The sequence below is a fragment of the Martes martes genome (assembly GCF_963455335.1).
Source record: "Martes martes genome assembly, chromosome: 7".
Taxonomy (NCBI): Eukaryota; Metazoa; Chordata; class Mammalia; order Carnivora; family Mustelidae; genus Martes; species Martes martes.
The window spans coordinates 143,103,075-143,130,846 of record NC_137894.1 but is presented as its reverse complement, the minus strand read 5'-3'; the positions used below and the strand labels follow the sequence as shown (position 1 = coordinate 143,130,846).

The window sequence follows — 27,772 nt, the reverse complement described above, 5'->3', positions numbered from 1 at the left end:
CAACAAACACGAACCCCGGCAGAGAAAGGCTCTCAACGGCGTCTCCAGCCTGGTCCCCTCCACTCTGCCTCAGACGAGGAGTCACAGGACTCAGCACGTCTGGAAACCATTCTGTCTTCAGGCTGTGGCTTCTGGCTTTTCAAACTGTCAGTCTTAAAACTGTACTCGGTTTTAACTCCTTTAAGTGGAAATTTCCAGTAAAAACAAGCGCAACGTACTAACATCATTTTAAAAGCCAGACAGCAGCCACCGGGAAGAGCTCTGTACATCGCCTGCCACGGCTGGAGCGGCACCAGCGGCCGCCTAAGCGGAAGATCCTACTTGGAGCCCGCGCCGCGCCGAGCCGGTCTTACCCGCTCTCTTTCATGTCCAAGTTATCGAACATCTGGATCAGGGAGACAGCGACTTCGTACATGTCCTTAGCGATCACCGGCTCCTCCAGGACGCGAGGGGGAAGCTAAACACAGAAGAGGGAGCGGCTGAAATACCAGAGCAGGACCGCGAGGGGGCCTGGGCGCTGCAAGGGCGACTCTCTAGTCTAGCAGCGACGCCGGAACGGATACCCCAGAGAAAAGAACATCCTGCAGCCAAGATGTGAACACTTGCCGGCGCCCAGCTCTCCTCAGGGCTCCCACAGCCTCGGGATGTGCTAGGACGTCCCTGACCTTGGCACTGGGGCAAGGATGGAGTCAGGGCCACACACACACAACTGAAACGTCTGTCGGGAAGGCCGGTCTGCAGACGGAGCAAGCTGCTCTAAGCGTGCGCGGAACCCAGAGTTTCTGATCCCGGCGCCAGCGCACGTCCCGTCAACAAGCCCTGAGCTGTCAACACCATCCCAACCACAAGGACCAGGGACAGGTAACAGCCCACCTACGGCTGCCAACTTACGATTAGAATATAACCACGCCATCTAGCTGCCAAGGGTTAGGGGATCACTGGACTACTTTTATTTATGTTTTGTTTTAATTTAAGTTCAATTAATTAACGTACACTGTTACCGGTTTCAGATGTAGAATTTAGTGATTCATCGGTCTTCTAGAACACCCAGTGCTCATTACGTGCCCTCCTTAATACCCATCACCCTGTTACCCTCCTCCCCCCACCCACCTCCCCTCCGGCAACCCTCAGTTTGTTTCCTCTGATTAAGAGTCTCTTATGAGGGCGACTGAGTGGCTCAGTGGGTTAAGCCTCTGCCTTTGGCTCAGGTCATGATCCCAGGGAACTCAGATCGAGCCCCGCATTGGGCTCCCTGCTCAGTAGGGAGACTGCTTCCCCCTCTACCTCTCTGCCTGTCTCCCTACTTGTGATGTCTGTCGAATAAATAAATACGGTATTTTTAAAAAAATGAAAAGGAGCCTCTTCTGGTATGTCTCCCTGATTTCACCTCATCTTCCTTCTCTTCCCCATGATCCTGTTTTGCTTCTTAAATTCCGCATGTCAGAGAAATCGTGTAACTGTCTTTCTCTCACTGACTCATTTCACTCGGCATAACACCCTCTAGGTCCACCCACGCTGACGGAAACGGTAAGGCGTCCTCCTCCTGACGGCTGAGCAGCAGTCCGCGGCGCAAATGCACCACCGTCTTCTTTTCCCGTTCACCTGCAGAGGAGCTTCCATAGTGTGTATTAAAACAAACCCCAACTGAGCCCGCCTAATTGAAAACCGCCCTCCGGGCATCTCCGCACAATGCTGGGCTCAACGACAGCTGCAAACCCCCAGAGGAGCGGCCCGCGGGCCTGAGCCACAGGCTGCGTGGGGCCAAGGCCGCTGCTACAGAAGAGTCTCTCTACAACGGCCGACACGGCAGTGTCTGCACAGAATCTAATCCGTAGCCACACTGGGTTTCCTGCACCGAGAGTGAGAAGGCTTTTTAATTGAATCACTGTACTGATCAAGTGCTATGTTCGAGGTGCTGTATCTGACTTTGTGGAGGACACATCAGAAGTCTCCTTAGCCACAACTGCAACCTTTCTTCCCCAATTTTTAGAGTAAATTAAGTCAAATAGCAATAAACCACTTTTCATTATTATTACAATCCTATTAATGTAAGTATGACAAAGTTTTATTTAATCAGTAATTGTGAAGAAGCATGCCTAATAAATCCATTCTTGTCCAATCTTTACCAGAAATTATTTTCTACTTTATCCAAACAATAACTGTAACAAAATTGTACAAAACGGAAATAGAAAAAAAAAGTACAATGTTCACAAATTCCAACGTGGCATTCAGATCCATCTAGAACGGTTTTCCTACACTCAAACCACAGAAAAAACGTGCCACCAGTTCAAAGGTATCCGCAGAGTTCTAGAAGCCGAGCCCAAAGAACACTGCTTAAACTCCACGCTAAGACACCAAACAGCCACGCTTTCTCCAAGCAGGCTTCCCACAGGCAACAAAGGAAATACAAGTAGGTAGGTCAGGGCCGACCAATCCACGGTGGAATCCGGTCCCCTCCACGCGCAGGAGTCAGAGGCACGACAGCCAAGGCCGCTGCTTTCCTGGACGGCGCCGGGCGGTCAGACCGCCGGGCAGCTGGTCGGACAGGAAGCTCCGGCAAAGGCCACGCGGGGCAGCAGGGGCAGAAATGTGGAGGGAAGCACTTTGATTCCCGCAGGCGGAACTGGGGACACTCGTTCCTCCCCGGCGGAGGACCCGGTCAACAGGAGCAGGCAGAGCCCGTGCTGCTGCCCCACATGTCCGCCGCCGCCTCGCAGGCCGGCCGTGCCCAGCAGGCAGCTCGACCCGGGAGGCGGGTGGGAGGCGGGCGAGGTTGGGCATGCGGGTGGCGGGGACCAATGGCCAAGGCAGCCAGGCGCCCAGACGGAGCAAGAAGGGCATTTCCACCTGCCTCCCCGCGGCCCCGCCAGCCCCTCACACGGTCACGGCAGCCCGGGGACCGGGACGCCCGGCCGCGGGGCGCAGGCCGGAGCAGCGTGGGTCCAAGCCCCACGCGGGGGGCCGCGCTCTGCGGTCACGGAGGCCCCGCCACAGCCTCACCAGAGCGCGCAACTACCTCTTCTGTACTCTGCCAAGGGTGGGGAGGGTTCGCTGAAAAAACAAACAAAAACACAGTTGAAAACAAATAATAAAAAGGACTCGAGCGTCGTTGAAGAGGCAAGTCAGAGTTGGCAACAGAAGGACCAGAAGGGCACCGCCGGCCTCGGGGGAGGGACGGCTTCCGAGAAAGTCAACGTGGCCAACCGTGCTGAGTGTTACAGTGCAGGGCTGCGGGCTCTTGACTTAACGAAGGTCCCTAGTGGTTCTGGCAGATGCCACCTCAGAGCAGGGGCCTTGGGGGTCAGACCACAATGAACGTGAGCCAGAGAAAACCCTGACACTTTGACAAAGTTTAGCAGAAGCTGTGAGAAACATGCGACTAAAGAGGGAGCTTTTTTTTTTTTAAGATTTTATTTATTTATTTGACAGACAGAGATCACAAGTAGACAGAGAGGCAGGCAGAGAGGGGGGGGGAAGCAGGCTCCCCGCCGAGCAAGGAGCCCGATGCGGGGCTCGATCCCAGGACCCCGGGATCATGACCTGAGCCGAAGGCAGAGGCTTAACCCACTGAGCCACCCCGGCGCCCCTAAAGAGGGAGCTTTTTAAGATGAAAGACACTCAGTTCTGTTTAAACGAGGACAAGACGATCCCAGCTTTGTAACACAGTTTGAAGTGGGGTTGGGTGCCCCCCGCTTTTTCTTTTTCAACATTCCTCTGGCTATTCGGGATCTCTTCTGGTTCCATACAAATGTTAGGATTATTTGCTCCAGCTCTGTGAAAAAAGCTGATGGTATTTTGACAGGAACTGTACTTTGTATGGACTTTGTTCTTCCAATCCATGAGCATGGAACGTTTTTCCATTTGTGTCTTCCTCAACTTCCTTCACGGGTGTTCTACAGCTTCCTGAGCGCAGACCCTGCCTCTCTGGTCAGGTTTATCCCCGGGCCTCTCATGGTTCTGGATGCGACTGTAAATGGCATCGACTCCCTCACTTCTCTTCCTTCTCCATCATTGTTGGTGCACAGAAATGCAACAGTTTCTGTGCATTGATTTTCTATCTTGCCACTTTGCTCAATTCCTGTAGGAGTTGCAATACTGGGGTGGAGTCTTTTGGGTTTTCCACAGAGTATCATGTCATCTGCAAAGAGTGACAGTTTGACTTCTTTGCCAATTCAGACACCTTCTATTTCTTTTTGTTGTCTGATTTCTGCAGCGGGGGGGACCTCCAGTACTATTCGAACAAACAGGGGTAAGAGCAGGCATCCCCGTCGTGTTCCGACCTTAGGGAAGAGCTCCGTTTTTCCCCACTGAGAATGGTATTCACTGTGGACTTTTCAAACATGACTTTTATGATATTGAGGTATGTTCCCTCTATCCCTACACTGTGAAGAGTTATAATCAAGGAAGGATGCTGTACTTTTGTCAAGTGCTTTTTCTGCATCTACTGAGAGGATCATAAAGTTCCTGTCCTTTCTTTTATTAATGTATGTGGGTATTGAACCACCCCTGCAGCCCAGGAATAAATCCCACTTGGTCGTGGCGAATCATCCTTCTAATGTATTCTTGGATCCCATTGGCTAGTATCTTGGTGAGAATTTTTGCATCCATATTCATCGAGGATATTGGTCTGTTAATTCTCCTTTCTGGTGGGGTCTCTGGTTTGGGAATCAAGGTACTGCTGGCCTCATTTCCCTTCCATTTCTGTTTTTTGAAACAGCTTCAGAAGAATAGGTATTAATTATTCTTTAAATGTCCGACAGAATTCCCCTGGGAAGGCATCTGGCCCAGGGCTGTTGTTTTTGGGAGATTTTTGATGACTGCTTCAATTTCCTTGCTGGTTATGGGTCTGTTATATGTCTCGGGAATGCATCCATTTCTTCCAGATTGTCAAATTTGTTGGCGTAGAGTTGCTCTTACAGTATGTTCTTATAATTAATATGTTCTTATAATTGTTTGTATTTCTTTGGTGTTAAAGTTGTGATCTCTCCTCTTTCATTCATGAATTTATTTGGGTACTTTATTTGGGTCCTTTCTCTTTTCTACATCTTCTTAAAGATTTTATTTATTTGAGAGAGACAGACAGAAAGCACGAGACGGGGGGACAGTCAGAGGGAGAAAAAGATTCCCCGTGGAGCTGGGAGCCCAATGCAGGACTCGGTCCCAGGACTCTGGGATCATAACCTGAGCCAAAGGCAGTCAATTAACCAACGGAGCCACCCAGGCAGCCACCCAGGCACCCTTTCTCTTTTCTTTTTGATAAGTATGGCCAGGAGTTTATCAATCTTACTAATTCTTTCAAAGAACCAATTCCTAGTTTCATTGATCTGTTCTGTTCTTTTGGTTTCTATTTCATTGGTTTCTGCTCTAATCTTAATTCTCTTCTCCTGCTGTGTTTAGGCTTTATTTGCTGTTCTAGCCCCAGCTCCTTTAGGTGGAGGGTTAGGTTGTGTATTTGAGATCGATCTTGTTTCTTGAGAAAGGCTTGTATTGCTATATACTTCCCTCTTACGACTGTCTTTGCTGCATCCCAAAGGTTTTGAAACACTGTGTTCTCACTTCCATGAGCTTTTTCAAATCTTCAATTTCCTCGCTGACCCACTCACTCTTTAGGAGGACGCTCTTTAGCCTCCATGTATGAGTTCTTTCCAAATTTCCCCTTGTGACTGAGCTCCAGTTTCAAAGCACTGTCATCTAAAAACATGCATGGAATGATCCCAATCTTTTGGTACCAGTTGAGACCTGATTTGTGATCCAGGATGTTATCAATTTTGGAGAACATTCCATGTGCGCTAGAGAAGAGTGTGTATTCTGCTGCTTTCGGATGAAATGCTCTGAATGAACTGTGATGTCCATCGGGTCCAATGTGTCATTCAAAGCCCTTGTTTCCTTATTGATCATCAGCTTAGATGATCAGTCCGTTTCAGTGAGGGAGGGTGTTAAAGTCCTCGACTATTGTATTATTACCAATGTGTTTCTTTAATTTTGTTTTTAATTGGTTTATATAGTTGGCTGCTCCCATGTTAGTGGCATATTTACAACTGTTAGATCTTTCTGTTGGACAGACCCTTTAAATATGGTATAGCGTTCTTCTTCATCTCTGATTATGGTCTTTGATATAAGGACTGCCACTCCAGCTTTCTTCTGATGTCTATTAGCATGGTAAATGGTTTTCCACCTCCACACTTTAAATCTGGGGGGGTCTCTGGGTCTAAAATGAGTCTCCTGCAGACAGCATATGGATGGGTCTTGCTTTTTTATCCATTCTGATGGATAAAAATGTCTTTTGATTGGGGCATTTAGCCCATTCACATTCAGAGTAACTACTGAAATATACGAATTTAGTGCCACTGCATTACCTGTAAGGTGACTGTTACTGTGTATTGTCTCTGTGCCTTTCTGGTCTGTTACTTTTGGACTCTCTCTTTGCTTAAAGGGTCACTTTTAAAATTTCTTGTATGGCTGGTTTACTGATCACAAATTCTTTTAGTTTGTCCTGGAAGCTTTGTTATCTCTCTTATTTTGAATGACAGCTTAGGTGCATGAAGTATTCTCGGCTGCACATTTTTCCCATTTAGCACCCTGAATATATCCTGCCAATCCTTTCTGGCCTGCCAGGTCTCTGTGGACAGGTATGCTGCCAATCTAATATTTCCACCATTGTAGGCTACAGGCCTCCTGTCCCAAGCTACTTCGGGGATTTTCTCTTTGTCTCTGAGATTTACAAGTTTCATGATCATACATCAAGGTGTTGACCCATTTTCACTGATTTTGAGGGGGGTTCTCTTGTGCCTCCTGGACTTTGGTGCCCGTTTCCTTCCCCATATTAGGGAAGTTCTCCACTATAATTTGCTCCAATGTACCTTCTGCCCCTCTCTTTCCTCTTCTTCCGGGATCCAAATTATTCTAATATTTTTTCACTTTATGGTATCACTTATCTCTCAGATTCTCCCCTCATGATCCAGTAGTTGTTTATCTCTTTTTCTCAGCTTCTTTATTCCCATCATTTTGCCTTCTATCTCACTAATTCTCTCTTCTGCCTCATTTATCCTAGCAGTTAGAGCCTCCATTTTTTACTGCATCTCATTAGTAGACTGATTTCAACTTGATTAGATTTTGGTTCTTTTACTTCTCCAGAAAGTGATTCTCTAGTGTCTTCTATGCTTTCTTCACGCCCAGCTAGTATCTTCATAATCATTATTCTGAACTCTAGTTCCGACATCCTACTTATATCCATACTGACTAGGTCCCTGGCAGTCTGTACTGCCTCTTGTTCTCTTTTTTTGAGCTGAGTTTTTCCATCTTGTCATCCGTGCAGAAAGTGGAAGCTTTTCTAAGTGTCACCAAGACCGTACGGCACTGGCACAAAAAGAGACACAGCGATCAGTAAACACAACAGAGACCCCAGAAATAAACCCTCAACTCGATGGTCAACTGATCTTCAACAAAGCAGGAAAGAACGTCCAACAGAAAACAGTCTCTTCAACAAATGGGTTTGGGAAAACTGGACAGCTGCATGCAGAAGAATGAAACTAGACTGTTCCCTTACACCACATGCAAAAATACACTCAAAATGGATGAACGACCTCAGTGTGAGACAGGAATCCATCAATATCCTAGAGGAGAACACAGGCAGCAACCCCTTGAACCTTGGCTGCAGCAACTTCTTCCTAGACACATCTCCAAAGGCAAGGGAAATAAAACCAAAAATGACCTACTGGGACTTCATCAAGATCAAAAGCTTTTGCACAGCAAAGGAAACAGTTAACAAAACCGAAAGACAAGCGACTGAATGGGAGAAGAATTTGCAAATGACATATCAGATCAAGGGCTAGTATCCAAAATCTGTAAAGAACTTATCAAACTCAACACCCAAAGAGCACATAATCCAATCAAGAAATGGGCAGAAGACACGAATTTTTTTTAAGAATTTATTTATTTGTCAGAGAGAGAATGAGCACGCATCAGCAAAAGAGCATGTGCAAAAGCAGGCAGAGTGGCAGGCAGAGGCAGAGAGAGAAGCAGGCTCCCCGCCAAGCAAGGAGCCTGATGCGGGACTCGATCCCAGGATCCTGGGATCATGACCTGAGCCAAAGGCAGCGGCTTAACTGACTAAGCCACCCAGGTGTCCCTGAACAGACATTTCTGCAAAGAAGACATCCAGATGGCCAAAAGACACATGGAAAAAATGCTCAACATCACTCGGCATCAAGGAAATACAAATGAAAACCACAGTGAGATGCCACCTCACACCAGTCAGAGTGGCTAAAATTAACCAGTCAAGAAACAACAGATGTAGGTAAGGACATGGAGAAAGGGGAACACTCCTGCACTGTTGGTGGGAATGCAAGCTGGTGCAGCCACTCTGGAAAACAGCATGGAGGTTCCTCAAAAAGTTGAAAATAGAGCTACCCTACAACCCAGCAATGGCACTACTGGGTATTTACCCCAAAGATACAATTGTAGTGATCCGAAGGGGCACGTGCTCCCGACTGTCTATAGCAGCAACGTCCACAATAGCCAAACTATAGAAAGAGCCCAGATGTCCATCAACAGATGAACAGAAAAGAAGATATGGGATACACACACACACAACAGAATATTATGCAGTCATCGAAAAACGGTATCTTGCCATTTGCAATAATGTGGATGGAACCAGAGAATATTATGCTAAATGAAATAAATCAATCAGAGAAAGACAATTATTGTATGATTCCACTCATATGTGGAATTTAAGAAACAAAACAGAGGAGCACAGGAGAGAGGAAAAAAATAAAACAAGTCAAAATCAGAGAAGGGACAAACCGTAAAAACTCTTAATCACAGGAAATAAACTGAGGGCTGCTGGAGGGAAGATGGTGGAGGGAATGGGGTAACTGGGTGATGGACATTAAGGAGGGCCCGTGATACAATGAGTACTGGGCATTACACAAGACTGATGAATCACTGACCTCTAGCTCTGAAACTAATAATACAGCATATATTAATTAACTGAATTTAAATTTAAAAAAAATTTTTTAATAAATAAATGGGGACAAGAAAGGACAAGAGAGAAGGAGCTAGTTAGGGTAAAGTGAGGAGGGGGAAACAGTGAATCAGAAAAGGTCCCTAAGAAGGTGGGAAGGTCAAAAGCCTGGGTGCTTCCCCTAGTGACATTAGATAGTACACCCAGGTAATATGATGGCAAGAGTAACAATAAAATGAGAATTATAACCAAAGTCCTCTGACCTCAAAAACCATCCAGCAGAATCTATATAAAACACAACTTTAATAAGGCTTAAAGTTAATATCTAGTTAAGTCTTAAGTCTCCATTCATAGAAATATTTACTGAGCACCTATAAGCACCGCGCTATTTGGTATAGAATGCTAAGACCCGGTGTTCTCCAGCCTGTGGAACACAAGCCACTGGCTGGTGAGCAGCCCAGGCTGCCCAAATCGTGCAGACTCAGAGGGCAAATGCTCAGGCCTAACCCAGCTTCTCTGCACATCCTGGAGTAATCATCTAAGTGATTCGGACACTTAGAGGCCAGTTGAAGAGAGACTTGCAAACCACTGCTATTCTCACATGCCAAAATGGGTCAGAAAATGCAAAAAAAAAAAAAATTTAAGAAAATGAAAATTTTTTAATATGACAAATCAGTGCCCTCTCCCCTCCACCTTGAATATGGGCTGCGCTTAGCGCCTTGTTCCCAAAGAGCAAAGAAGAGAACATGTCCCTCCTTACCCTGCTTACATCTCACCAGGGTGACAGGCAAAGAGCAAAGAAACAAACCACACACGTACACAGTGCACACGCGCGCACACACACACACACACACACACACACGAGAAACAAAGGGGCAGTAGCGTTACAGGGGAGAAGCCTGGCAAACACCTCCTTGGCCAGGAGGTCAAGGCCAGCATCGCCAGGGATGACCCATGCGGTGGTCACGGTGTGACAATACCAGACCTCACCCTTGGGGGCTTCTTCCACGGACACACAGCCCCAAGTGCACTCTTGAGAAAAACATCAGAAAAATTCTCATAGCAGGGGCACCTGGGTGGCTCAGTGGGTTAAAGCCTCTGCCTTCGGCTCAGGTCATGATCTCAGAATCCTGGGATAGAGCCCTGCATCGGGCTCTCTGCTCAGTGGGGAGCCTGCTTCCCCCCACCCCCACCTGCCTCTCTGCCTACGTGTCCTCTCTGTCTGTCAAATAAATAAATGAAATCCTTTAAAAAGTAAAAATAAAAATAAATTTCTCACAGCAGGAGTCCTACAAAAACCTGAGTAGAACTCCTAAATACTACAAGTCCTCAAAAATAAGAAACATCTGAGAAACCGTCAGCCCAGAGGAGCCTAAGGACACGTGACAAGTCTTAGCGATGTGCGACTCTCAGACAGAAAGAGGAAACTGGGGGAAAACCAGTAAAATCTAAATAAATACAAGTTCAGTTATAGCAATGTAACAGTTTCTTCACTCTGACGGGTTTTAAACGCTACGAACTAAATGTGGCCCACAGAAGCCCGGTGACAGGTATGGAGGCGTTCATTCTAAAATTCTTTGGACTCTCCTGGTTTTTGAAGCAGGTCCTTTAGAAAGCTGGAAAAACAAGACGTGCTACACGTTCGTGTCCACCACCGGCCTCCTCCGACATAATTCGGTTTGACGAGTTACGCCTTCTTATGTTAGGGGGAACCTAGTTAGCCGGCGCAGCTGCAGCCCAGCTACGGCCCGCGTCGCACCGCAAGTGTCTGGAGCGAAGGTCAAACTCTTCCACGGACCAGGCCGGCCCACGCGTGGGAAGTACAGACGCCTGAGCCAGCCGACCCAGCAACGCCACCTCCGGGAACGGATCTTCTAGGAAGGCCTCCCCTGCACAGGGGTCTTCCGCGCGGCGGCTTACTTCCCAGGGATGGTCTGCAGACAGTTTTGGTTGTCCCAGTGGGGGGCCCTGCTTGCTTCTAGCGGGTCAAAGCCAGAAATGCCGCTAAGCACCCCACGGTGAATGCACAGGGCGCCCCCACCACACACCACGCAGAAGTGGCCTAAAACGTCACCAGGACCCCTGAGGCTTCGAGAGCCTGGCCTCTAAGACACACGGTCGCATGCGCAGAGCTGTTCTCCCGCAGCACTGTCGTTAGTAAGAGAAGCCCAAGGGCGCCCGGGCAGCTCCGTCGGTCCAGGGCAGACTCGGTTTTAGCGCGGGTCGGGAACCCCGGGCCCCGGGATGGAGTCCTCCACCCAGCTCCGCCCTCAGAGAGGGGTCGGCTCCCTCTCCTGCTGCCCCTGCCCCCTTTCTAAATAAATCAATAAATCAATCTTTAAAAAAAAAAAAAAAAGCCCAGAAACACCAGAGACAAGTGAGAGAACGGCATATGCACTGGAAAGAACACAGCTCTAGAAAGAGAATGAAGAAACTACACACGGACAAGAAAGGACGTGAAAAGCTGAGCGAGAACGCAGGCGCGTGCGGAAGGAGCCCGCCTTTTCCGTGCAGGGAAGCAGCACGTTTGCATCGGCTCGTGCAGGCGTGCCAATTTTTTTTTTTTTTATCATTTCCTAAGAAATCAGTAACAGGTTTCCTGTCGTCAGCAGAGAAGCTAGGCAGAGGACAGGAGCCAGAAAGAGACAGTTAACGCCTGCTCATACTTTCTGATTTTCAAATCCTGTGAATGTCTTGCCCACTGAAAATCACGAGGACTCAGCTGCATAGAAACACGCTGCCAGCGGTCTTCCCTGCAACCACACGCCCCTCCTCCAGGCCACAGCAGTGAAGTTTATGTTAAAAGAAGCAGTTTAGGGGCGCCTGGGGGGCTCAGTCAGTCAAGCGGCTGCCTTCGCCCAGATCATGATCCCGGGGTCCCGGGACCAGCCTTCCTGCTCAGAAAGGAGCCGCTCCTCCTTCTCCCACTGCAGCTCCCCGCTCCACTCGTGCTGTCTCTCTCTCGTTCACGCTGCTGTCTCGCGCAAATACATAAATAATTTTTTAAAAAATAATAAATAAATAAAATAATAATATAATAATAAAATAAAAGCAGTTCCATCAAAATAAAATTTGAAATACAATTACTTCCCACCCTCAACTGAATCTACAGCTCTGTAGATGACCAAAATCTGACATTTTTCAGCAACGAAGTAGAAAGCCAGTCCGATTACTTTCACCAGAACATACAGTGTGAGTGTTTACACACTCAGAGTTTACAAGAAAGGCGAGACGTTCCTTCTCACTTATTCTTCTCCAGTGCCCCCCAGCCCCCGCCCAGCATCTCCCAGCTCGGACTCAAGCTCACTACGGTCCTAACACCCACAGCTGATGAATGCAGGTTTGACCAAACACAAGATTCCATTCACTGTGAAAGAAACTATGCCCCCCGGCGCACCCTGCCATGATGCACGTGCCCCAAATCATCGAGGTAGTACTCTCCGATTGAATAGGGTTTTCCTTCCACTTCAAAAACATAGGCGGGGTTCATCTTGTTCTGAACAGGAACAGCAAAGTAGTCTGCAAACTCCTTACAATTGATGGTGGCCGACATCAGGATTACCTACAGAGTAAGAGAAGCTGTTAAAGTTGTCATAATAACAACTGAAATGAAATACTGTTACAATGCCAAGCTTGTCTCAAAACCTTAGCAGAATACACTGATTCCTCTCTAGTGTAATACGAATTACTACAGTTGGAAGAACGCTCGGAGACTCCGTCCCCTAGGAGACTCCACCCCCTCGGAGACACCACGTTTCATTACTGAAATTATTTATGATCTTAAATAATTTTATCAAGTGAGAAACTACATGTCCAATAAAGCTAAATTATGACCACATATATAAAAGGAAACTTTGTAACAGAAAACAAAAGTAAAACAGTATGTTACTAGATGAGGTATTCCAGAAAAGTGAGGGAGCAGAGCAGCAAAGGCAGACGTGGAGTCAGAAAACCCTGCTTCTAAGCCAAGAGGAACCAGCCCGGACCTGAGAAGGACACAGAGGTTTGGGCACCCACCTCAGGTGCTCATTTTGCCAGAAAGCCAGTATGAGACAACACCTTTAAGAAACTCAAGCCATGAGGACCAGGAGCAGCCCCCACAGGACATCACACGTGCCCTAGACAAGGCAGCGGCTCCATGAAGGATGTCCACCACCCACCAGCCTCCAAAACGCTCACCAGAGGTAAACACAGCTCCGCCGGCTGCTGACTGCCCACCTGGTCCTGGCAAGCAGGATCTCCCTGCACATCTCAGCAGAAAAGTAGCAACTTTCCACATGCATTATCAGCAGTTAGTGGGCACACAAGCCGTGCCTGTTTTCTCCTTTGACATTAGGTCAAAAGGGTAAAAAGCATATTAACCAGAATTTACTTTAAGAAGAGATGCCTGATGTTGCAAGAAAGGCTCAGAGGAGCCACTCAGGTTAAGAGTGGCCCCCAAGGCACTCCCAGGCACAGATGATCTGGGCACTGTCTGCCAGCACACAGTGACGCTAATGACATGCAGGACCTTGGTTCTGCTGAGGCAGCATGAGGACATCAGGCAAAATCGGACTGCTCAGGGCAACCGAGATTCCATACTGCCACTAGCCTCTCCTCCGACAGACAACATGGCAGCCTGCCCAAGACACTTGCTGGTCCAGGGTGGGACTGGGCTGAGCATGGTCAGCAGCTTCGGGAACAGCACAGAGCCAGGAACCTCGATGGGTCTGTGTGGCAGAAGGGGAGACCTCAGGCCCGTCTGCTCACACTCCTGAACTAAGTCTCTGACAGCGGCTCTCTTTGTAAAAAGTAATACAAAAAGAATTTTTGAACATTGCAAAAAAACTTGGAAAAGTGCAATCTAGAACTTGACTTCTAATTTCTAGGCCCAGAAAATATTCTGCTTCATATGTTTCTTAATAAATCAAGAAAATGTTGAAACCAATGGTTTCCTGTGATTCATATGATGGGTACCAAATTCCCGACCACCAGTCTCAGCAGTGTGGTAGGCTTTTCAAATCCACTAGTACTCTTCGTTCTCTCTTACTGAAAACTTTAAAAGAATGTAATTAATATCTAAAAGTAGAAAGGAGAAGTCTTCAGATGACAACCAAGAGAGGCCCCAATTTGTTCAATAATCTTTAATGCCATCTTTTGAGAGTCCAACAAGGAATAAGACAGCCCAATTCCTGCTTTGTTTTTACAATCTCCTTGAGCAACAAGACAATCCTGTGCAAATGTCAGGTTCCATTCCTTCAGCGCCCAACCGGGGGAGCGGCCTGCGGCCCATCCTGGGGGCGGGCCCAGGAGAAGCAGCGCTCCCTCAGCAAAGGCAGAGACAACCCAGCAGAAGACGAGGCACTAGGGTTAGAAAGCAGCTTGCTCTCCAAGAGCAGCAAACGCTGTCACCACCTTTACACGATGACGCCACCCCCTAGACACGGCTGCCCTTCGGGAACCTGTCCCCACATACAGGGATGGCCTGGGTCCACGACGCACAACTGTCATAAGCGCTCATTATCTTGGTCCAGGTCACACCTCGCTCCTCTTAGCCCACACCGCACCGACCCTGTTAGCTCAAGACCTAGAGTCTGCAGGACGGCGGCGCCTCCAACCGCGCTCGTGCCGTCTGCAGAGCAGAGCGCAGATGCGGTCACACGCCTTCACACTGCAGTCACTTTCCACATAAGCGCTGCCACGTGCAGCCCTTCATCGCGGTCAGCCGCTCGCACATCATTTCCTGCCGGGAGAGAACGTCAGAACTGGATGCAACATCACGACCGAAAAGCGCTCCATACTCCGATCCTAAGAAAACGCCCCTGTGGGACGCCTGGGTGGCTCAGTTGGTTGGGCCGCTGCCTTCGGCTCAGGTCATGGTCCCGAGGTCCTGGAATGGAGTCTGGCATCGGGCTCCTTGCTCAGCAGGGAGCCTGCTTCTCTCTCTGCCTCTGCCTCCTGCTCTACCTGTTTATGTTCTCTCTCTCTCTCTCTCTCTCTCTCTGAGAAATAAATAAATAAATAAAATCTTTAAAAAAAATAAAGAAAAGGCCCCTCAGCCGGCTTTCTAGCAAGACGTAAAGACGCATACATGACAACAAATTTTAAGAATCACTGCTTTCAATTCTTTCTGTAAAAATAGAAATACAGCTAAATAATAAATCTCAACCCCACATATTTCTGTTACTCGTAAAATCAAATTTACCTTCACAAAACGAGAATTTGTTCTTAGAAGTTTGCGGATGACCAACAGCAGGAAATCCATTTCTTCCGTTCGCTCGTGGACCTACAAGACACAAGAGCAGGGCGCCCCCCACGTGAAGCCACACACGCGGACGCCCAGCGAAGGGGAGCGAAGGCGGGTCGTGGTTTCGATGGCGCCCCGGAGCCTGGGCACAAACCTGCTCTCTCCGCCGAACACACTTCCTTGGGGCTGATGCGCCCGGTGAGAGGACGCCAGGAGCACGGGTGCGCCAACGGGAGGACACAGAAGAGGCGTGTGGGTCCCAGTCTGCCTGACCCCCGTCCCCCACCCTGTCCCCCAGCTTCTCCCTGGGGCCCTGCTGGCAGAGAAACGTCTCGCACCCTTGGGCCTGGCCCTTCAGTGCCGGTCCCGCCCCTGTCACTCTAACGACAAGCTCACTCGCCCCCACACCCGCACACAGAACTGGGACCCGCCGCCTGGGCCGCCCCGGCCAGGCGCACGCCTCGGCCTCGGCCTGGTCTGCGCTGGTCGCAGCAGCTCGGCTCGGCGGCCGGGGGACAGCGTGTCCCTCCTCCCGTGCAGAGCCGCACTGCGGGGGGCGCCGGGGGCCCTGAACCGTCCCGTCGGCCAAAAGCGGGGAAAGCAGACCCGGTCGGGCGCTGCGGGCGCCCTGGGGAACCGGCGTCAAGGGGGTCACCCCTGGGTGGAGGGAAAGCAGCGGCGTCCGCCCCGTCTGGGGGCGCCCTCGAAGCAGACCCCCCAGGCCCCAGGCCCCCGGCCCCGCTCGGCCGCCCCAGGAGCAGCGGGCAGCAAAGCGCGGCCCCGTGCGGCGGTTTCCCCGCCAGAGCCCGTGGCTCGGTCACTTAGCCGGGATCCCGCACGGCCTAAGGGACACAAGAGTCTTCTGGCCGTCCCGCCGCCGCAGCGGAGCGATGAGCCACGGCGCCTGAGAGGGGCCGCCCCCCCCCACCCACCCCCGAGCGCGGCGCCCGCCCCAGGCGCGCCCTTCCTCGCGGCCACTGAAGGCGGAGGCGGGGGAGGACGACGGAGAAAACGGAACAAACACGGAACGGCCGCGGGAAAGTACTGAGTGCTCGGCCGCCGCTGGAAACCCGGGACGCACCGAGATAAACTGATCCCCGCCGCGTCCGGACACGCGCGTCGCGCAGGAGCCCCCGAGGCCGCCTCCGCGTTCAGCTCCCCGTGGCGCCCGCACGCTGCCTCCAAGCTCCGGCTTCCCCCGGCTCCCGAGGCCTCCCCCCCCTGCCCCCGCTCTGAGGACCCCACTCGGGGCCCCCCCCCGCGCCCCCGGCCCGCTCCGCTCGAGCACGCGCGCCCCCGGGCCTCACCCGTCTTCGAGCCTCGGCCCGACGAGGCCAGCGCTGGAAAAACGCTTCCTGAATGAGCTGCTCACCCAAAACCAGTTCATCGTCTCTCGAGAGCGGAGAAGTCGTAAACACGATCGGCCCAGGTTCAGCCGCCGGGCTACCCCCAGCCTCCGCTCTCAGGTTTCCTGGGACATTCGGTCTCCCCCCACCCGGAACGGCACCGCTGATCGCCCTAAAACTACAAGCCGATCCCATCTTGGCTGAAGCAAATACTCACAGCTGCCCGTCAGGTGCCGGGGCTACAGGACAGCCGGAAGCTGCCGGAGCGGTGACAACAGTCCTCTGCGCCGGACCAGGCCCCTGCAGGGCGAGAGCCTGCCCCAGCCGGCCAACTCCTGCTCAGCTGCGATGACGCGGCTTCAGGAAAGGAGCAAGGCAGTGCCGCAGGAGGCCGGGTGTGTCTGCACCGCGCACAGATGTGCGCACAAGAAGCCACCCAGACGGTCAGAAAACACGTGCCAGCAGGAGGGCTCCAGAACAAACTGCCCAGGGCGAACCCGCAGCACCATTTGCTGGGCGGAGCCCGGACCGGAAGGCTCAGTAAGCAGCCACTTCTGTGAACTTGGCCGTGCCACCTTTGAGCACACCACCATGAAATCTGCGTCTCCTCTCTACCCAACCCGAAGACACTCAAAAACGCCAAAAATCATAAAGAAAAGTCCTGAAACATACTACATGTCACGCTATTTTGCAAAAAACAAGAGATCACTTTCCTACCTTCAACTCTCCCAAACACCCCCTAGTAACTTAAAACCACATTTAGGGGCACCTGGGTGGCTCAGTGACCTGCCTTCGGCTCAGGTCACAATCCAGAGATCCTGTGATCCAGCCCCACATTGGGCTCCCTGCTGAGCGGGGCCTGCTTCTCCCTCTGCCCCTCCCCCACACTCATGCACACCCTCTCTCTCTTCTCTCAAATAAATAGAATCTTTAATAAAAACAAAAATAGTAAAACCATAACAGTACACAAGCTAGCACATGCACCCACTCAGCTCTCCCTCCCTGAAGTATGCGCCAGCATTATTACTGGTCACACACATTTCCAGAGAGGTGAGAGGCCTGACCCTCCACGCCCACCCAGATGGCTTCATTTCCGCTTCTGTCTTCAGCCCCATCTCAACCTTCCACGAATCTATCTCTTGCTGATGCTTCTCATGCCTCAAGAAGTAAGTAAAGGTTCTTAAGGCATAATTACTGGGGTTTAAAACTCAAGAATTGGGGGTGGAGGCATTTCCAAAACTCCTGAGAAAACGGTCTGAATATAATATCCTCCCCCCTCAACAAACTCTTGTTTAAAATATGAACAAATTCAATTAACTGTCCCATCCTGAGCAAAGCCCAGAAAGGTGAGACTAGCACAAAGATTCTTTACTGGGTGAGTTTTTTGGTTCTTGTTTTTTTTAAGGAATATATCAGTATCTTGTATATACTTTATTGGTTTTGTTAAAAGACACTATTCTCCTTGTTTTACCAGACAGAAAATATCTGTGATGCATACAAAATACCTACATGCAGCGTCTGATGGGGCTAACACTCTAAACCAGGGGTCAGCAGGCTGTCCCTGCAAAAGGCAGAGAAGATGCCCAGCTTTGCAGAACATGGTGGCTGACACAGCCACAATCTCTCCCGCCGCAGTGCAGCAGCACCCATAAACAAGCAAGCAAAACCATGTTCCAATAAAACTTTATTTACAAAGACAGGTGCCAGATTTGGCCGGAGAGCTGTGGTCTGCCAACCCCACCCTAAACAAGGAATGTGGTCGTAGTCCCCAACCTCCAAGCCTGCATTTTAGAACTAAGAGCAAAACAAAAAATCAACATTCACGAATAGAATAAGACAAATACAGACCCACAGTGCTTTATAACCCTTCACAAGTAGGGCACGTTTACAGTAACCTGCAGTGTTCTCCTCTACAACGGGAGCGCCAGTATCGGCAGAGCGGCGTAAAAGAAGTACTTACTTCATCAATGAAGATGTGGGTGAATTCCGTCAAACTCTTAGCGCTAACAACCTTCTGAAGCAGGACCCCTGTCGTCATATAAATTAACTTGGTGTCCTCCGTTGCTATTTTCTCTAACCCTACCTGAAGTAGGGAAGACAAAGAGAAAGGAGAAAACTTCCAGGTTTAAATGGTTTGCATTTACCTACCCAAAAAGGCTATGTCCAGTTATTACTGGAGATAAGCAAGAAAAGGAGTAAAAAATACAGAACTTAAAACTATTGTTCTTGGAGTGGCTGGGTGGCTTGGTTGAGCATCTGACTCTTACTCTTGGCTCAGGTCTCGATCTCAGGGTCATAAGTTCAAGCCCCACACTGGGCTCCACGCTGGGTGTGGAACCTACTTTAAACAAAAACAAAAACTGCTCAAGTTGATTTTTTCCTTCTCTTCTTCAGCGGTGACGGAATATGGCTTCTCTACTCCAATCTCATCTGTATCATTTTTACATTAAGACAACAGCATATGGGGGCACCTGGGTGGCTTAATGGGTTAAAGCCTCTACCTTCCGCTCGGGTCATGATCCCGGGGTCCTGGGATCGAGCCCCAAGTCGGGCTCTCTGCTCGGTGGGGAGCCTGCCTCCCTGCCTACTTGTGATCTCTGTCAAATAAATAAATAAATAAATCTTAAAAAAAAAAAAGACAACAGCGTATGAAGACATCTATATACAAAGAAAAATTACAAAAGCCATGAGTCTGAGAATTCTCACTTCTTTCCTGTTCAATTGAGAAACTGAAGTTATTATCAAGAAATTCAGCTTCACAGGAAAGAATATCCAATGGAAAAAAGACAGCCTCTTCAACAAATGGTGCTGGGAAAATTGGACAGCCACATGCAGAAAAATGAAATTGGACTATTTCCTTACACCACACACAAAAACAGACTCAAAATGGATGAAGGACCTCAATGTGAGAAAGGAATCCATCAAAATCCTTGAGGAGAATGCAGGCAGCAACATCTTTGACCTCAACCGCAGCAACTGCTTCCTGGGAACATCACCAAAGGCAAGGGAAGCAAGGGCAAAAATGAACTATTGGGATTTCACCAAGATCAAAAGCTTTTGCACAGCAAAGGAAACAGTTAACAAAACCAAAAGACAACTGACAGAATGGGAGAAGATATTTGCAAACGACATATCAGATAAAGGCCTAGTATCCAAAATCTATAAAGAGCTTATCAAACTCAACACCCAAAGAACAAATAATCCAATCAAGAAATGGGCAGAGGACATGAACAGAAATTTCTGCAAAGAAGACATCCAGATGGCCAACAGACACATGAAAAAGTGATCCACATCACTCGGCATCAGGGAAATACAAATCAAAACCACAATGAGATCCCACCTCACACCAGTCAGAATGGCTGAAATTAACAAGTCAAAAATGACAGATGCTGGCGAGGATGCGGAGAGAGGGGAACCCTCCTACACTGCTGGTGGGAATGCAAGCTGGTGCAGCCACTCTGGAAAACAGTGTGGAGGTTCCTCAAAAAACTGAAAATAGAGCTACCCTATGACCCAGCGATTGCACTACTGGGTATATATCCTAAAGATACAAACATAGTGATCCAAAGGGGCACGTGCACCCGAATGTTTATAGCAGCAATGTCCACAACAGCCAAACTGTGGAAAGAACCTAGATGTCCATTGACAGATGAATGGATAAAGAAGATGTGGTATTATATCTACAAGGGAATACTATGCAGTCATCAAAAGAAATGAAATCTTGCCATTTGCGACAACGTGGATGGAACTAGAGGGTATTACGCTTAGCAAAATAAGTCAATGGGAGAAAGACATCTATCATATGATCTCTGATATGAGGAAGTGGAGATGCAGTGGTGGGGGGGTTGGGGGGAGGTAGGAAAAGAAAAAATGAAAAGATGGGATTGGGAGGGAGACAAACCATAAAAGACTTAATCTCAAAAAACGGACGGAGGGTTGCTGGGGGGAGGGGGGACGGGAGAGGGTGGTGGGGAAATGGACATTGGGGAGGGTATGGGCTATGATGAGTGCTGTGAAATGTGTAAACCTAGCGATTCACAGACCTGTACCCCTGGGGATAAAAATACATTATATGTTTATTAAAATTTTAAAAAAAAAGAAAGAAATTCAGCTTCAGGGCACCTAGGGGGCTCAGTGGGTTAAGCCTCTGCCTTCAGCTCGGGTCATGATCCCAGGGTCCTGGGATCGAGCCCCACATCGGGCTCACTGCTCAGCGGGGGCCTGCTTCCTCCCCTCCCCCCACCTGCCTCTCTGCCTACTTGTGACCTCTGCTTGTCAAACAAATAAAATCTTAAAAAAAAGAAAGAAAGAAAGAAAGAAATTCAGTTTCACTGTTTTGGGGGGCCCCTGGGTGGCCCGGTCAGCTGAGAGTCCAGCTCTCTGTTTCAGCTCAGGCCGTGATCTTCAGGGTCCTGAAATCCAGCCATGTCGTCCAGCTTCACACTCAGCAGAGTCCGCTCGTCCCTCTCCCTCCACTCTCCCCTCTATTCGCACGTGCGCTCGCTCACACGCGCTCCCTCTCACTCTCTTTGAAATGAATACATACAATATTTAAAAGAAAGTGGCTAAAAGATTCAGTTTCATTATTTTTTTTTTACTTACACCACAGTTCTGCTCTTTAAATAAATGGTTTCATTTCCATTTCCCGCAGAAAATAACGACATCCTATCATCCATTTACATGGAATAAAAAATTCACAAGGAGGGAGACGGCTTGCTCAGTCTCACCTGATAGCCCACCAGACCGCCCAGCGTCCAGGCTCGCTCCTTACTGATCCACCGGGCAATACTGCTGGCCCCGATCTTCCGGGGCTGTGTCACGACGATGTTGCAGTAGGCAGAGCGCTGAACGTAATGATCCAGGATGTACTGTGGGAGCTGAGTACTCTTCCCACTGCCCGTGGCACCATGTATAATCACCACAGAATTACTCTCTATCAGAGAAATAACCTAGAATTTAAAAAAAAAAAATCCTTTTGAAGTTGCCACAAAATTAACTATTGCCTATAAGACAGAAGTTAGTCTTCAGAGGATGTTCAGCGTTTATCTTCCTTTCATCTTTGAAAGTTAAATCATCATCTAACCATCCGGACGGCACAGATAAGAGCAACAAGACCACTAAATGGCTGCTGCTGTGGAAACCAATCGGACCGCTGAGCCCGGGCACGGTCAACAGGCCAGCAAGCCAGGCAGGTCAGCCACAGAGCTCCGGCCTCCACGTCTCCAGCTGAAAATGAAAACACCTGGGGCGCCTGAGTGGCTCAAGTCAGTTGAGCGGCTGCCTTCGGCTCGGGTCATGATCCCGGGGTGCAGGGATCGAGCCCAGTATCGGGCGCCCTGCTCAGCGGGAGTCTGCTTCACCCTCTCCCCTCCCCCTGGCTTGTGTTGGCGCACTCTCTCTAATAAATAAATAAATGCTTTAAAAAAAAAATGAAAACACTCAAGGATTTCTATAGTTCTTGCTAAGTCTAACGGTCTATTATTTTAAAATTGTATAATGAATCTTACATAATTCTCCTGAGAAACATGAAAGCACTGCTCTTATTACCCTCAGGTGGTTTAAAAATCTTTTTTTTTTAAGATTTCATTTATTTTTGAGAGAGAGCAGCAAGCAAGCACGGGCTGAGGGGATGGGCAGAGGCAGAACTAGACTCCCACTGAGCAGGGAGCCCGACGCGGGGCTCGATCCTGGGACCCCGGGACCATGACCCAAGCCGAAGGCAGACGCTTAACCCACTGAGCCAGCCAGGCTCTGGTCTTAAAATTCCATTGAAAACCTGCAGATTCATTGCCAAGGTTCCACTTACAGACCTTCTGGAGCATTTTTAAACTGCAGTCTGACTGCCGCCACCACCCGCGGATCCCACCTCAGTTCGTCTAAGCTCTTCTCTCTCTGGCACCTGCTCTGGCCGGGGAACACGAGTTAATTTGCGTCTAGGCCTCTGAAAATTAATGAAGGACGTCTACCCTACAAAAGCTTCTGGCTCACTAAAATAAAACAAAACTTAAATTTGGAACATTTATGGTTTAGTTTTACCTGTAACTGGCCCTTCTACTAATATATTTAAGGTTCCAACATGCTCATTTCTGACCTCGTTTAATAATGTGTAACTAATGAAAAGCGTAATCAGCCAGCTCCGATATCTGGCCCAGCATTGTTTAAAAATGGTGTACTAATAACTGATCAAATCAATTAAGAGGCCAGCGGAACGCTGGAGAGGGCTGCGGCCCAGAGCAGTATTAAGGCTTGGCAGGGAGCTTCCCCCAAAGCAGCTCTGCCGGGGACGACAGAGGCGCCTGCGACCAGCGATCTCCGTGGAGGGAGGCTGAACCAACGAACGAGCAGTCGAAAGGGAGGCCACCGACACGTGCTCCTACGGGCCCCGGAGTCCGCCACAAGCCCGGTGTGCTTGCCAGGTGCCTCGTCACATTCAAACTATAAACCAAAATGTTGGGCCGCGGACGTTTACTCAAACAGCGGAGTTATTATCAGACAAAAATAATTTTACCTCTTCCTTATACCGATTTATAGGCAAATCAGGATATTTATAACTGGTCTCTGGGATGCATGTCACATTGCTTAATTTAGCCGAGGATGGCCTTGGACCTGCGTTCAGACAGAACAAATACAATGCTATTAAGTATCTGGAAAAGGAAGACATAAACAATCCAACATTATGTCTATCTACACACACAGCAAGTGCACACACAAACGCAAAAGTACATCCTACAAGCTAACAACGCAAGCAGGGTAACCAGGAAATTCCCTTTGTACCCACCACGCCACAGTCCCTTCCCACCGGATACACACATTCTCAGCTTCATAACTAGTCTAATAATAATTAAAATATAACTATTCTCCTATATTTGAATCGAGGTGTGTAGTTCTTATTCCAAATTTTAAAAACAGAGAAGCCAGACCTGTTACAATCTCTCCAAACAAAGGTAGCTTTTCTACAGCCAGCAGCACTCTTCCTGGGGCACCAGGGACCACAGCCACAGGAGAACTCTGCAAACCCTGCCCTCCACTCTCCGACCTTCTGGTCAGACTCTCAAAAACATGCAGTCTTCTTCCATTCTCCTGTCTCACTTTCCTCCCGTCAATCTGCTCAGCTTTTAAAGAACCCCATCACCAATGCCACCCGGTTTTCCCAAGTGTACCCCTACCGCTGGTCTCACCCCTCCAGAAGGTTCTCTCAACTAAGGACTCCTTAGAATTAACCACATTACCTGCCAAACATTGAGTTGGAGCAAAATTCGATGCCTGGACAGTTCCTCATTTAAAACCGGTTCCAACAGTTCATTAAATTATTTTGAACTATGAATGGTGGCTGGGTACCCAGGTCAACCCACAAATGTAAGAACTCATATATCTACAAAAATGGGGAGAAAATAAACACATTCCCCCATGCTTGATGCTGGTAGGTTCATCAATCAGTAAAAGGCCTCTTTTAATATAGAAGAGGGATGAGAATCCACACAGCCGTGGGGGCTCCTGAGCCGGGACACCGCTGCCAGACAGAATACACAGTGTGCACAGAGTGGGACTGAGAAATGCAGGAGGAGTTCGGCAAAGAGACGCCAAAGTTGGAAAAGACTCAGAATTATAGGCGCGCCTGGGTGGCTCAGTTGGTTAAGCATCTGCCTTTGGCTCAGGTCATGATCCCAGAGTCCTGGGATCAAGGCTCCCATCAGGCTCCCTGCTCAGAGGGAAGCCTGCTTCTCCCTCTCCCACTCCTCCTGCTTGTGTTCCTGCTCTCGCTGTGTCTCTCTCTGTGTCAAATATATAAATAAAAAAATCTTAAAAAAATAAAAATTTTAAAAATGTTTTTAAAAACACTCAGAATTACAAAAAGGCAGCAGCTAGGTTGTTTGCTAAGACTTTAAGACATAGTTCACTGTGCCGCGAACAGAGCCATTACTTTGACAACACTGATGTGACTTACATTCCTTCATCACGTGCATCTTGAAGGTTGCTACTTAAAGACAGAAATCTTACAAGAAAAAAATACTGAAGTCTTGACTCTATTGTCTAAACCCTAGCCCTCCCTCCTCGGAACCCAAACACAGTTGGACGTTTCCAGGTCACTGGCTGAAGCACACCCAGCACAAATCAAGTCCTGTCCCCACGGCCACCGCCAGAGGGGACAGGAAACCAAACAGGACAATGTCCACAGCCACCTGGCTCTTTCATCTGTGCAGTAGCAACAAAGTCAAAGGGAGGCGACCAGGAAAAGCATCACTTGTTAAGTTCTCAAAGAAAAGAAAATGGATGATTTAGGGGAAAATCAGCAAACTACAAACGGGTAATCCGAAAGTGCCATGAGAAACACGTCAAGCTCAAAATTCACTAATTTTCCTGTTCTCTTTTTCTCCTCCGTTATTAACATTAAAATATTTTACATGAACTGGAAAAAAAAGGAAACCATAAAAACTGTTAGCTTGTCTTGATGAAGCCACCCCACCATATTCTCATCAAGCATATATAAAAGCCTCAGCCAAAAATTCAGCAGTGAGGGGTTCCAACAGTATATAATGGATTCAAACTGGAGAATATAACATTTCTTTACTTAAATTTTAGATACCGTACATTACAGAAATAAGTTTAATTACTGCATCACCAATTATAAATCTTCAAAATAAGTCATTATATATCACTCTTTCAAGTACGGAATGGCATTCTGAATACAAAATTAAACTTGACGTGTTTCCCTTTGGAGTCAGTCTATATTCCACACACGCCATTCTCTTAAAGCCAAAAGGAAAGCTCTGAGTGGGATGGAAACAACTAAAAATACCACCACATGAAAAGGGCAGCAGCATTTAATCACAAGCTGAAGACTCCATCCCAGGACAAACTCAAAGCCATTACAGGAAAGCGTACAGGGGCACGGGCCAGCTCGGTCAGTTAAATGTCTGCCTTCGGCTCAGGTCATGGTCTCAGCGTCCTGGGATCGAGTCCCCCATCAGGCTCCCCACTCCACGGAGACTCTGCTTCTCCCTCTGCCTGCTGCTCCCCCTGCTTGGGCTATCTCTGTGTCAAATAAATAAAATCTTTTAAAGGGGGAGGCAACATAAATGCAGTAGGCGTCCACAATTTGGGACCAGGCTCAATCAATCAGAAATGCCATTAGATCTCAATTTTTTTAAATGATTTACCTTTAACTGTATAAAACAATTCTAATGCAATTTATAGAAACTCACTGAGTGTGCATTCAGGATTTATATTTAGAAATAATTTTTAATTTAACTTCAATTAATTAACATAGAATACATTATCAGTTTCAGATGCAGTTGCATGTAACCCCCAGGGCTCATCACATCACGTGCCCTCCTTCATGCCAGTCACCCGGTTACCCCGTCCCCCCCACCCACTCCCCTCCAGCAACCCTCAGTTTGATTCCCAGAGTTAAGAGTCTCATGGAGAATCCTTATGGTATGATTATATTAAATTTCCAGAAAACACAAATCTATAGGAAAAGATCAGGTTACCTTGAGATATGAACAGGAGTGTGTTGCGGGGTGAGAGGTGGGGAGAGGCAGGAGGGACAGATTCTAAAAGAACATGAAGACACTTTCAGGGTGATGAGTACACTTGCTATCTTGTGCTGACAGTTTCATGAATGTGTACATGCGTCAAAACTTACCAAATTGTACTCTTTTGTATATAGTTTATTGTGTGTTGATTATACCTTATTACAGCTATTTTTAAAACTGGGGCTTGAACCCTTTTTTTTTTTTAAGATTTTATTTATTTATTTGACAGACAGAGATCACAAGTCGGCAGAGAGGCAGGCAGAGAGAGAGGAGGAAGCAGGCTCCCTGCAGAGTAGAGCGCCCGATGCGGGGCTCGATCCCAGGACCCTGAGATCATGACCCAAGCCGAAGGCAGAAGCTTAACCCACTGAGCCACCCAGGTGCCCCTACAGTTATTTTTAAATAAAAAATTTTTTTTCAAAAAGAGTCTCTCATGGTTTGTCTCCCTCTCTGATGACTTTCCATTCAGTGTTCCCGCCCTTCCCCGATTACCCTCTGCGCTGTTTCTTATGTTCTACATGAGTGAAACCATATGATAATTCTTTCTCTGACTTATTCCGCTCAGCATACCACCCTCCAGTTCCACCCACGTCGATGTAAGTGGTCAGTAAGCACTCCTTCCGTTGACTGACTAATATCCCGTTGTACATATGGACCGCAGCATCTTTATCCACTCCTCTGTGGATGGACGTCTGGGCTCTTCCCACAGTCTGGCTACCGTGGACGTTGCTGCTGTGAGCATTGTGGTGACCCCTTCAGGTCACCGCATCTATAGCTCTGGGGTAAACACCCAGCAGTGCGCCTGCCGGGCCGCAGGGCAGCTCTGTTTCCAACTTTCTGAGGAACCTCCACGCTGTTTTCCGGAGTGGCTGCACCGGCTTGCGTTCCCGCCAGCAGCGTAGGAGGTTCCCCTACAAATAATTTTTAAAACCACTTACTTAGATCAAATAATATCTCTATCACAGCAAGATCAAAAGTACTAGGAAACGAGGTATCTTGTAACTGGATATAACCTGTGGAGCAGGACTGGGACTGGAGGTGTGGGTGTGAGCTCCCAGCTGTGACACAGACCAGCCCGGAGATAGGCAGGAACAGCTGTGTGTACACACATGCACACACACACACTTGTTAACCTCATCTCTCTTCCCCAGGGCTCCAGAGGCACCTCAAAACGTGGCACCGCACCTTCCTGCCTCCCGCGGCCTTCTCCTCCCTCGCCCCGGATCCAACCCATCACCACACCCTGCGCAGTCCTTCCCATGCCTGCCCCTCCTCCCCCTGCTGTCATCACGACCGAGTCTCCCCTGGGCAGGACCACCCCTCCTAACTCTCCTTGGTCTGTTCTGACCCCCTCCAATAGGACCAAGGTGGTCTTCCCAAAACACAGTTCTAATCATACAACATCCCCCTCCTCCTCTCACGCTCATCCCAGGATTAACCTAGAATATTTAATGGCTTCCCACCACTCTGAGTATCAAGACCAAAATTCCTAGCTATGGCCCACAGCCTCTGCCATCAGCCGTGCCTCTCTCATCCAGCCCCATCCAGTACAGCTGCACTGGTTCCCTACTGCTCCTACAATAAACTAAGGGGCTTAAAACAACACAGTCTCATAGCATGGAAAGTCCAAAGTCCAAAATCCATCTCACTGGGCTAAGCTCAAGGCGCTGCATGGATGGCTGCCGCACGGATAGTTTCTGGA

At 48.6% G+C, this 27,772-nt stretch overlaps 1 protein-coding gene across 1 annotated transcript in view; it reads right to left on the bottom strand.

The window, feature by feature from the left end:
* Nucleotides 1–27,772, bottom strand: part of TDRD9 (tudor domain containing 9) — a gene marked incomplete at its 5' end in the record, with an annotated part of 113,254 nt that overhangs the window by 66,010 nt on the left and 19,472 nt on the right. Inside the window, 6 exons of the mRNA XM_080809772.1 lie at nucleotides 354–457; nucleotides 12,360–12,524; nucleotides 15,147–15,227; nucleotides 18,495–18,617; nucleotides 21,262–21,483; nucleotides 23,043–23,140. Of these exons, the coding sequence (XP_080665898.1) occupies nucleotides 354–457; nucleotides 12,360–12,524; nucleotides 15,147–15,227; nucleotides 18,495–18,617; nucleotides 21,262–21,483; nucleotides 23,043–23,140 (793 nt within the window). The remainder of the gene's footprint in view (nucleotides 1–353; nucleotides 458–12,359; nucleotides 12,525–15,146; nucleotides 15,228–18,494; nucleotides 18,618–21,261; nucleotides 21,484–23,042; nucleotides 23,141–27,772) is intronic.